This window comes from Rousettus aegyptiacus, unplaced genomic scaffold, assembly GCF_014176215.1.
Source record: "Rousettus aegyptiacus isolate mRouAeg1 unplaced genomic scaffold, mRouAeg1.p scaffold_m13_p_4, whole genome shotgun sequence".
NCBI lineage: Eukaryota > Metazoa > Chordata > Mammalia > Chiroptera > Pteropodidae > Rousettus > Rousettus aegyptiacus.
Window position 1 is genome coordinate 130,386,950 of NW_023416307.1, and position 12,138 is coordinate 130,399,087.

The window sequence follows — 12,138 nt, forward strand, 5'->3', positions numbered from 1 at the left end:
GAATTATAACACTTTTAGTTTACTCGTTTGGCTTTCTACAACTGCTATGAAGTGAACTATCTCCATTTTCAAATGAAACTTAAGTGCAAGAAGTCAAATAACTAACACAAAATCTTGCTAGGATCCAAGCAATGGAAGCCATATAACAACTTGGTCCTTGTCCCCTCCTCCAGGTCCCCTCTCTGCTTGAGCATCTGATTCAGACCAACAGAATGTGCCCACTTTGACCTATGGTTATAGATGTCCTCTTTTTTCTTTTCTTTTTTTAAAGCAAATTTTCTTTATTAAAATAAGTAGATATACAGAAAAGTGTACAAATCTTAAGTGTAAAGCTGTTATTTTTTCCCGTTTTATTAAGAAATAATTGATATGCATTACTGTATAAATTTTGGGTATACAGTATGATGGTTTAATTTACAAATATTGTGAAATGATTAATCAGTTAATTTTTATAAAGTGAATAAGTCATGTTACTACCTTCCAGTGAAAAAGTACATATCAAAGAATAGAACACTACCAGCACCCTACAAGCTCTCAGTCTCTCTCTTGCTAAAGGAAACTACAAACCTTTATCATCAAAAATTACTTTTGCCTGCTTTGGAACATACTATAAATGACATCAGAAACATAAACTCAAAAATTTGGGTCTACTTCTTTAGCTCCACATTTGTGAAATGTAATTATGTTGTTGCCTACTGAAATAATTTATTCATTTTGATTATTGTGTAGTGTTCCATTGTGACTACACCACCATATATTTGTCCATTTTACTGTTGATGGGTTCTTGAATAGTTGTAAATCCTACTCCTCTTCACATTCTTTTACTTTTTTTTTTTTTGGTAAATGTACGTATGCATTTCTATAAGGATTATGTCTAAGACTAGAATAGGTGGGATATGTAGCTTTAAGAGATACTATCCAAAAACTTTCCAAAGTGCTGTGTAAATTTATACTTTCTCAGACAGTGTAGGAAAGTTCCAGTTGCTCCAAATCCTTCTCCTTATGACACTTGGAATTCTATTTTTCATTTTATTTTGGTTGTTTGGATGGGTATGTTTTGGGATCACATTTTTCCAGGTTTATTAAGATATAATCGAAAAATAACATTGTGTAAATTTAGTACAAAATGATGATTTGACATACATATATATTGTTAAATGACTATCACAATATGGTTAATTGACACATCTATCATCTCATATAGGTACCATTTGGGAGTGTATTATAAAAAGAAAGATCTACTCTCTTAGCAAATTTCAAGTATACAATATTTTAACTGTTGTCACCATACTATACATTAGGTCTTCAGAATTTATTCACCATACAACTGAAAATTTGTACACTTTGGCCAACATCTCCCCAACTCCCCCCATTTCTGATAACTATTGTTCTACACTTTGCTTCTATAAATTTGACTTTTTCAGAATCCACGTATAGGTGAGATCATGCAGTATTTGTCTTTCTGTGTCTGGCATATTTCACTTAGCATAGTGCTTGGTCCATCCATATTGTCACAAATGGCAGGATTTCATTCGTTTTTAAGGCTAAATAATATCCCACTGTGTGTATACCACAGTTTCTTTATTCATCTGTCAGCTGTTATTTAGGTTGTTTCCATGTCTTGGTTATTGTGAAAAATGCTGCAATAAACATAGGGTAAAGATATCTCTTCAAGATAGTGATTTCATTTCCTTCAAATATATACTCATAACTGAGATTGCCAGATCATATAGTAGTTCTATTTTTAAATTTTTGAGGAATCTCATACTATTTTCCATGATGGCTGTACCAGTTTACATTCCAACAGTAGGGCAAAAGGGTTCTTTATATCCTTGCCAACATCTGTTATCTCTCGTCTTTTTGGTAAGAGCTATTCTAACAGGTATGAGGTGAAATCTCATTGTGGTATTAATTTGTATTTCCCTGATAATTTGTGATGTTGAACACTATTTCCTATACTTGTTGGCCATTTTTATGTCTTCTTTGGAAAAATGTCTACTCTTGTTCTTTGCCCATTTTTAATTGAATTATTTTTTGTCTTTTTGCTATTGAGTTGTACAAATGTCTTATATATTTTGGATATTAACACCTTGTTAGATATATGGTTTGCAAATATTTTCCATAGGTAATCTTTTCATTTTGTTGATTTTTTTGTTTGTTGGTTGGTTGGTTGATTAGTTGGATTTTTTGCTATGTGGTAGTTTTTTAATTTGATGTAATCCCTCTTTTTTTATTATTATTTTTGTTGCTTTGCTTTTGCTGTCATATCCAAAAAATCACTGTTAAGATCAATGTCAAGGAGTTTTTGCATACGTTGTCTTATTTTTTCTTAGTCTGGCTGAAAGTTTGTCAATTCTGTTTATCTTTTCAAAAAAAAAAATGTTAGTTTTGTTGATTTTTCTATTGTTTCCCTATTCTCTATCTCATTTATTTTTTTCCACTCTTTTTCTTTTTGTAGGTATCCTCTTCATGGTGTCTAACAGGCCACAAACATGAGCAGGGGTGATAGCTACTCAAAGATAGATGCGTTCCTAAATAATCTGAGTAAATATACTAAAATCATGGTTTTATAGAATACATATTACAATGGTATCTGAATTGGTTTTATTCTGAACTTAGCATAAATGGTATTTTATGTGCTAAGCTGAAACAGTAACTACTTTGTCTAACATTGTTTCTTGAGAAAATATGCTTCAAATACTAAATACCAAACTATTAAATTAGTTATTGGGATACAACTCATTTATAGACTGAGGCTATAACTCATATATAAAAATTCCTATCATTGTTATGATCAAAATTAGTAAAACTTTTATAACCTTAAATAATTCTTATCTAAAATAAAAACTGTTCCATGTTTTAAGCTCTGAAAGTTAAAACCTACCATTTTCATTCATATATCACTTGTGAAGCATTTTTCTCTCTCTTAACTACAGATCTCAGCTAACTTTCTCCTCAGTGTCTGACTTCAGTTGGAAAATGCATATCCTTTCTCACATTTATACAGCAATGAAGAAGACTTCATTTGTCCTCTGTGGGAGATGATTAAAGGCTCCTTGCCTTCTTCCTGCCATGTTGGTCATGAGTATGGCTAAGAAGTAATAGTCACTAATCACAGCCTGAAGTGGATATTGGCTACCAGACATGGAATGGGTGGTCCCATAGAAGAAATTAAGGTTATATTCAGCTTCACAAATGAACATGAGTGGGAGTGGAAGAAGGGGAGAGAACAGCTCTGAACTTGAGAAACAAAAGGACATTCCTCATAAAGCAAGAAATAAATGGCTTCTTGCATCCCAGAGGCTGCTTCTGCTCCAAAAAACTAAAACTGCTTTATTTGCTAAACAAATGTCCGAAATATGCAGTATGCTTTAGGACCACAAGTAAAAGTATATGCTAACACATTCTTAACATAACCCATGGCAGGTCTTTGTAAAGCATGGTTTCTATCTACATATCCATACATTTGTTTAGTCCAAGGTGAAACAGCCCAGCGCATCCCTATCTTTAGAGACAATTTCATGAGGAATGAATACTCCGTATTTAAAATATTCTTACCCAAGTTTCTTCCCCACAATATCCCTGTGTGTTGCATTTGTTTCACCCTAGTACTCATCTTGGTATTAAACTCTTCCTTTCCACTGGTTTCTGCAAAGAGAGAGAGAGAGAGAGAGAGAGAGAGAGAGAGAGAGAGTGTCAAAGAGAGAGAGAGAATCCAATCACAGCAAGTATTTTGAAGTTATAAATTTATTGAAGTTTGGGATATTTTAGGGGGATACTGCACAACATTCCATCATCACGCTCCACTCTTCTCTTTTTACCTTTTTCTTCAATCTCCTCTCCTTTTCTGTTCAAAATAATTCAGTATGCCCCTTTGTCAGAACAGTCTACGATGTGCTATGGTACAAAACAATCCCCAAACCAGTGGCTTCATACAAAGATTTATATAAGACTGAGATCATTGATGTCCTTGAAGAGTACCTATAGAGACAATCTGAGTCTAAGCTTTACATTTAGCTCTTTAATACTATGGATAGTTATTCAAATACTGAAAATATTCTAATAGGCCAAGGAAGACCTTGTAGTTCCCTAAAAGGGGCAGTTAATTTATTTTGGCCTAATGGTTACTGAATTTGCTTCAGAATCATGTGGGGACTTTAAAAATTTCAAATGCCTGGGCCTCATCCACAGGTATTTTGATTCGGTATATTTGATAGAACTTTAAAAATTTAACAAGCTCCCTAGGTACTTCTGAAAACTATCCATGTTCAAAAGCTACCCCTCTATTTGAGGGGTCAGCAAACTATAGCTCTCAAGCCAAATCTGCCCCACTACCTGTTTTTTGTAAATAAAGTTCAATTAGAATGCAGACATGACCATTCACTTATGTATTGTATGAGGCTGTTTTCATGCTATAATGGCAGAGTTTAGTAATTGAGACAGAGACCACATGGCCCATAAAGGGTAAAATATTTACTATCTGGTCCTCTATTGAATAAGTTTGCAGACTTCTGCTCTTGTCTGTTTCGTGACTAATTTCCAGAGTCATGTTATTACTTGTGATGGGAACTAAGTAAGGCATTGTAGATTATCACTACTGAAAACAACTGCACCTGAACTGAAAATTTTAAAGTCGTCATAATCATGAGAAAGATGATTCTTTTACATATACAAATTACCAGCCAAATTAATTTTTCCTGAGTTATACTGCCCCCTACTGGTAAAAAAGTTAAATCGCAGATGCTTAATCAGATTAAGCATTACTAATGACATAATTACTGAAATCAGAGTCATACTTATAGACTTTGTGGCAAAAGACCTTAGGAATTAGACTACATTTGGTAGAAAAGAGCAGGACTAAACAGTCTGGCTTAAGACTGACAATTTTAATGAGAATTAGAAACCCTTCCTTCTGTAAAAATCCTTTCTCTTTGAAGACTTTGTATTATTCCGTGTAGCATTTCCAATAAGATAGGTCATTTATCTCAAGGCGATAAATTTTCTCAGGAATATTTTGGCCACTTGTGATGCCATATCTATTTCTATAATTGAAGCACATGTTATCAAAATCAGAATCATATGTGCACTCGCTGTGATAAGCTGTGATGAAAAAAAGTTTATATAGGAAACTAGATGCATGCAAACATATGCTGAGATGGTTACCAAGGGGGATTGCATACATTTTGGCAATAATGAAACGGCACAGGATGAAACTATTGTTTTTTCCCTTGACTATTGATTAAAATCATATGAGGAGCTATTAAAAAACAATGGCACATCTCCACCCCTGGAGACTCGGATCTAATTGGTCTGAGGCAGCAGTATTTTACGTTCTCCACATAATTGTGATATACAAGCAAAGTTAAGAATCATCGTTCTACAGCAGTGTTTCTCAAATTTGAAGGTATATTCAAATTACCCGAGGATCTTTTTAATCTGTATGTTGTAATTCAGTAGGTTTGTGAAAGCACCTGAGAATCTGATTCCTAACAAGCTTCAAAGTGATGCTGATGCTGCTATCTGTGGACCAGATTTTGAGTGGTGAGGAATTACATCATCCCTAGCCACAGTTTTTATGCAGTCTCAGTGGTTCTGAGATCTTAAATTACCTAAGTACCACCTGGGAGTTAACTAAACATGCAAATTTGCAAGCTCCAATCTCAGAAATTAAAATTCAGTGGATCCGTTCCAAGTGATAGAGATTCATAATCTAGGAACCAAACACACACTAACCTACAGAAATTATATTTATTCTATAAATCACATTTTTTAAAAAGATGGCAGCATTATTTATTAATGTTACAAGCTACCTTGACGAATTGTGTGGAAATTTTTCTCTTGTTCCAGCTGTACAAAGAATTAACCCCAAATTCAGTGACTTAAGCCAATAACAATTTTATTATATCTCGTGATTCTGTGAGTCAGTAATTGGGCAGAGATTGGCTGGATGATTCATCTGCTCTCCCTGTGGCATCACCTAAAGTCACTTAGTTGTAAAAGGCTGGCAAATAGGCTGGTGTGAAGAGTCCAAGATGGCTTCACTTCATGTGCCTTGGCCGGAAGGCTGGACCAAACTGGGACTGCTGCATAGAGTGCCAACACATAACCACTCCAGTCTGGCAGTATCAGCTGGTGTGGTAGGTCTCCTTGCATAGTGGCTCAAGCCTCCCAGAGAGAGTATTCCAAGACACAGGAAATAGAAGCTGCCATTCTCTTAAGGTCTGTGTTCAGAAACTAACACAGTGTCATTTCTGCTACAGTTTCTTGGTCAAAGCAGTCATACCAAACGAATTCAGAGGGAGGAGTCACAAACAGCCTCAAGTGCAGTTGCATAGGTCCCTGAACTCAAAAGGGCCCCATGCTTGATTTAATGCTCTACTGTTGCCATCTCAAAATTCTTTATAATTTTTGAACAAAGGGCACTACATTTTCATTTTGCACTAAGTCCTACAAATTATGTAGCCTGTCTTTATCACAAATCTTACCTTTCAATGGGAGGAGTGTTAAAAAATTGTAGGCATCTTTAATCAACCATAGCTGCCTGCCAAAGACTTTCTTCCTCACTATATGTCTGTATTCAAAGTTAGCCTTTCAAAATACAAACTGATGCATGTAAGTTAAATTCAATATAAAGGGAAACAAATTATGAAGCTGCAAATTATAAAATTCTGTGATGTTTTAGGATTAAGAAATATGCTAAAACCCAAACACACTATTCTGAGTAGCTGCAAACATTCTATATTTAATCGGCTCTGGAGTCACTCAGGCCACTTAGGCATTAACCAAGGGTTATTCAAGGTCAGTATGTATGCTGAATTTATACATATTGGCCTTGATGAGAAAGACAGACAGTAACTTCTATATAGGGGGATGTCTCCATGATGTCAGGAAATCTGAATTTGTGTTTGGGGACATCTGCAAAACTACTTAAAGGGTATTAAGGAAGGCAGTAACAACTCATATGCTTTTTGAGAACTGGAGCCACATTGACATCTCTTTGGGTCATCAGTCATTTGTATTACATTATGTTTTCAGCAAGAGCTCAATAAGAGTTGTTGGTGGTGAATCTAAACAACAAATGGTATAACAACAATAACAATAACAACTACCAAAAAAAAAAAAAACAACAAAATTATAGAATGTAAATATAACAAAGAACAAGGAGGTCAGGAAAATAGTCGAGTACAGTGCTTTGCACATAGTAGGTGAGGACCGCTAAAACTATTGATGTGATAAACTCTTGAAAGGTATAATTATACAGAGAAAGTTTCTTAGAGAAAGATGCTAGACTTTGAAAGAAGTGAGGATTGGCAAAACATAGTGAAAGAAAATAGAAACCACACTTGAGGAGAGGAAAATCAGCCTGACTAGGGTGAAGGTAAGTAGAAGGGTGTTTCTGGATAGATGAGAGGTGGGAAAAGAGGAGATTCATTGCTTTGGGGCACTCCATCTCAGGCTGCAGAATTTGAATTTACTCCACGGAAGTTACTGTAGTTTGTAATTGGTTTGGAGAGAATGGGTGATGGATTTTTATTTCATTATGCAAGCATGATATTGGAAGTCTTCAGCTGAGGCACATTCCAAAGGAGGTGCAAGACTAAGATGTAGAATTTTTCAAAGGATGTGGTCAGAAATCTAGTGGAATGATCCTTAAACCACAGATCTACATTGAAGATACAAGAATTAGAAGTTGCAGATCAGAAAGAACTTTAAAAGGGAAAGAATTCTTGAGGTAAAGCGATGGTGGGAGTGTTTCCTTTATCCCAGCTTAATTTGCATCTCCTAGAGTTTAAAGAACACAATGGCCAGGTGTCTGATTCTCTCCTGAAGAAAATCTAAAAAGTAAGAGAAAGGACGACTAGCTATTTTGATGGAGGGAGTTAGAATTGGCCTGCATCCCCAGAGTTTTTTAGGGCAAAGATTGTGTTTCCTATTGTGGTATATGTCATGATGACTTGAAAGACTTGTTCCTCCAGCCATTGGAAGTGATGTCAGCAGACAGCCCTCAACTGCCCCTACAGGGAGTGTTTGGGCTGAGGAGAGCTGACAACTGGCTGGTATAAGGGTATAAAATCCCAGTTCCCTGCCCCAATTTAAGACAACTTTACAGGGCCATCTCAGCTTCAGAACTCCCTGTAGATTGGATGAGGCTTCCATTAAGACTGCAGTAGAGCTCAACTTCTCCTTCTGCCCTACCTTGCTTCTTTCCATCTTTTCCATATGTGTTGACCTCAAAAGTACTCCCTAATAAACATCTTCCATGGTTATCTCCATCTCAGAGTCTGCTTCCCAGGAAAACTGACCCGTGTAGGCCCCTGGGGGAAATGAACCAGTGTGGATTATCTTGGATTTGTCCAAGGGGACACCTTGGAGGAATGACGAACATTAGCAGAGAGGATGCTTAAACTATAACTAGATTCCTTATAGCTGGGAAAGGAGTGAGCAACAGCTGGAATAGAGCTGTACCAGGCCAGATCAAGAGAACTACAGATTAAAGATTCCCAGTTATGAGAAGTCTTTGAAGAATTTACAAAACTCTAAAAGGAAAAGGGTCAGCGTTAACGGTTTCCTGAGTCCAAAGAGCACCAACATCCAGCTCACGGCAGTGTCAATCAAACATGAGGCTTTCCTCCCCTCTCTCTTGTCCTTTCTTGCAGGACTCCAAACCTGAAGAGTTTAGAAGCCCGAATTAACTGGTGAAGGGGCAAGAACACAAGACGGGGTAAGAGAGAAGATGCCAACTCCACCTTTTCCCTGACTTTAAAATCTAAAATGCTTCCCCCATTTCTTTTCATTTTTCATATTACCTACACCCCACCCTTCCCCCAAATACTGTAATATTCTCTTTCTCTTTATTTGGTGAGATGCCCCACAGTTTCGCTGATGTGTGGTCTCCAGTGCAAAAAGTTGCAAAAAGTCAAAAAACCTCACCTCGTCGAAGGTCTCAGGCTGTAAAGCCTAAAAGCGTTTTCTTGGCTGGTACTGTCTCGCCGGACATTCCAACTACTTGCATACTGAGCGACACGTAGTGAGAGGCACATAGCAGGCGCTTAATAAATTCCTCAGATCTCCCAAGTGCCTTCCGAGAGGAGCGCTGGGTCAAGGGAGGCGACTGGACGGAAACAGCAGCAGCGGAGGAAGAACAACTCCGAGACCAGGACAGTGCTCACTTGTGAAGCATGCCTGAGTCAGGGAGCCTCGAGCCTGGAAGAGGCCGCTGAGAGGAGCCCCGCGTGCGTGCGCGCAGACCCTGCCCCGCCCCCATCCTACTGTCCCGCTCCCATCTTACTGCCCCGCCCCGTCCCGATGCCCCGCCCCATACTCTCGCCCCGCCCCCTGCCGCACCCCCGCGTCCTCCTGCTGCCCCGCCTCCTCCCGCTCACCCATTCCCGCCCCACTCGCGCGGTCCCGCCCCATCCTAGTACCCAAGGTTGGGGCAGTTGTCGGCGCCATGGGGACAGCCTCGTCGTTCGTGAGCCCCGCGGGTGGGGAGGTAATCGAGGACACGTACGGGGCGGGGGGCGGAGAGGCCTGCGAGATCCCGGTGGAGGTGAAGCCCAAGGCCCGCCTGCTGCGCAGTTCGTTCCGCCGGGGCACGGGAGCGGCGGCGGCGGGGGCAGCGCCCGGGTCGCTGCCTCGAGGGGCGGGCGGCGGCGGGCTGCTGGGGGCCAGCTTCAAGTCGACCGGTTCATCGGTGCCAGAGCTGGAGTACGCGGTGGCCGAGTACGAGCGGCTGAAGAAGGAGTACGAGATCTTCCGGGTCAGCAAGAACCAGGAATTGCTGTCCATGGGCCGCCGCGAGGCCAAGCTGGACACGGAGAACAAGCGGCTGCGGGCAGAGCTGCAGGTAACGCTGGACCTGGGCGCGCACCGAAGGCGGCCGCGCCACCCGGGAAACCGGGCCTCGAGGCGTCCCACTCATGGCCGCGTAGCCTTTAGGCGACAGTGCCCAGCCGGACTTTGGATGCCTGACCAGTCCCTCGTCCATTCTGCCTCCTCTCCAAACCAAGTAGTTTTGAGAGTTGAGCAGAAACTTTTCTGCATTTTAATTTGAGAGGACATTTTGTTGGATCTAAACTGCTTCCCTAATTAACGCCTCCCCTTTTTTATTTCTGGTTCATTCATTCAGACACCTTGAAGCAATTAGCCTGAAAGTGTCCTGAAGCAGCAAATGCCAATCTCCAGGGCTCAGGGAAGTAAGAGTCACACTGGCAGGGCACATATATACACAAAAGACTTTTGTTACATCTGTTGAAGCAGCTCATCCGACTCTTTGTAAGAGTTTACAAACTCCTCAGCCTCCTCAAATTATACACACCTTCAAGGTGGTGCACATGTCTCAGTTTCTTTGTGAAGTTCCATAGCTCTTAGGTTTTAATAACCCTGAAGTGAATTTTTCTGGAAGCCCCTTATTTTCACCATCTTAACTGCTGTGGTTGAGGCATAGTCAAATTCCCTTCCCTTAATACATTTGATTAATTTACTCAAAAAACCTCCACAATTGTTGTTGCCCTCCCTGTAGTAAATCTGTTTTAACTCATTAAAATAGTACATACAGCAAAGAGTTGCTTTTCTCTGGGCAAGGTTGTGAGACTTTGTGCCGCTTGAGGGTTGTGATTTGGTTATTCTCTTTTCTTCACTATGGAAGAGACTTTTAGACAGCCCAGATGTTCCTGGGCTCATCAGAGCAGAAACTGAATAAATACCTCAGACTGATTTTTCTAAAGAAAAAGCCTTCTTTTCTTCCTTCGAGGCTAGGGATTCTAGTAACCACCCCCCCATCTCCCCCACCACCACCATTAGCTATTGTATAATTGGCATTGTTATCTGGGAAGACATACTTATCAGCAGTCTGTTCTTAATAGTTTACCGGGCAAGCATAATGCACTTGCCTGTGTAAAATACACTTACGCATTTCAGATATCTGATTTCATGCATCCAGGCCACTGTCTAGTGGACACTGCACATTAGAAATGACTGTGAGGTGGAGGTAGAAAAGTCTGGACCAACCAGGGTAGAAGTGCTGTAAGGGTTGACAAATAGCATAGTCTCAGGTTCTTGCTGTTACCAGTCCTGATTACTTATGTAATCCTTTTGTTTTTTTCCTCATGTATCTATCTAGGCATTAAAAAAATTCGTGCGTATTTATTAATCCATTCAGTCAGACATTAATTGGAGGAGGCCTGTGGATAACACCGTGAGTTAGATATGGAGGCAAGGAGAGCACTGTCTCCCAGAATTATTATTCAAATTAAGCTTACAGATTGTTCTTTTTTGTTCTTTTAAAGATCCTCATCTTTAGTGAGATGTAGGGAAGATTAAGAGCTGGTGCAGTAAAGAAAAAGTATTAATTTCTATCGAATGCTTAATGTTGAAATATCTTCATTTACTATACTTCAAGCATGTTTGCATTTTTTATTGTGTTTGAATAAAATGGTAATATGCAGTTCTAAATAACTGGTAAAATAGTAAATTGTTAAAATTCTAAGATATGTAATATATGTAAGATAATATAAAATTTGGGAAGACTACTGTTTTTGTTAGAAATAACAAGGTAAATTATTCCAGGCACTTCAGAAAACTTACCAGAAGATACTTCGGGAAAAGGAAAGTGCTTTAGAAGCCAAATACCAAGCAATGGAGAGAGCAGCTACATTTGAACATGACAGAGATAAAGTTAAAAGGCAATTCAAGGTATTCCTTATATTTTTACCCCCAAAGTGATGAGGAATAAAAACAGTATATTTTCCACATTCGTATAATGCTACGATGGATAAAGAAAAGTAATAAATAGAAGAAAGTGATCTAAGAGTCATGAAGGTTATAAAAACTAGAGGAGTGAACTTTTTACATTTATGAGCTAAAACTGGTAGACTTTAGATAATTTCAAAGAAAAGGTATAAAAGTGAACATTGTAATAAGGATTTTGAAAAAAAATAGACTGTTTCTGTACGGAGGAACATATTTGAAAATGTTTGGAGGTGTTTTATATGCAAGAGCATTACTATTATTTAGTGGGGGAGGGACAAATTTGCTAAACATTGTGCAGTGCACAGACAGCCCCACACCACAGCACACAGACTTCCACTGGGTTCCAATTACATAGCAGTGAGGTGGAGGTACTCAAATTATTCATCC

The 12,138-nt window shown here is 39.0% G+C and overlaps 2 protein-coding genes across 15 annotated transcripts in view; one reads left to right on the forward strand and one right to left on the reverse strand.

Annotated features, from left to right (window-relative positions):
• The window catches only part of TMEM108 (transmembrane protein 108), a 473,125-nt gene extending 463,873 nt beyond the window's left edge, over positions 1–9,252 (reverse strand). For 10 of the 12 annotated variants that reach the window (XM_036220015.1, XM_036220013.1, XM_036220014.1 and 7 more), the window contains exons 1-2: positions 8,932–9,252; positions 3,559–3,648 (exon numbers count right to left, since the gene is read on the reverse strand). The gene's annotated coding sequence lies outside the window, so the exon portion shown is untranslated. The remainder of the gene's footprint in view (positions 1–3,558; positions 3,649–8,931) is intronic. The other 2 variants (XM_036220017.1, XM_036220011.1) reach the window with 1 other exon arrangement.
• A 143-nt stretch (positions 9,253–9,395) lies between these two features.
• NPHP3 (nephrocystin 3) overlaps positions 9,396–12,138 on the forward strand; it is a 35,082-nt gene continuing 32,339 nt past the window's right edge. For 2 of the 3 annotated variants that reach the window (XM_036218940.1, XM_036218941.1), the window contains exons 1-2: positions 9,397–9,847; positions 11,569–11,694. In XM_036218940.1, coding sequence (XP_036074833.1) covers positions 9,452–9,847; positions 11,569–11,694 — 522 coding nt within the window. In that variant the 5' untranslated portion in view covers positions 9,397–9,451. Of the gene's footprint in view, positions 9,848–11,568; positions 11,695–12,138 lie in introns of all 3 variants that reach the window. The other variant, XM_036218942.1, reaches the window with a different exon arrangement.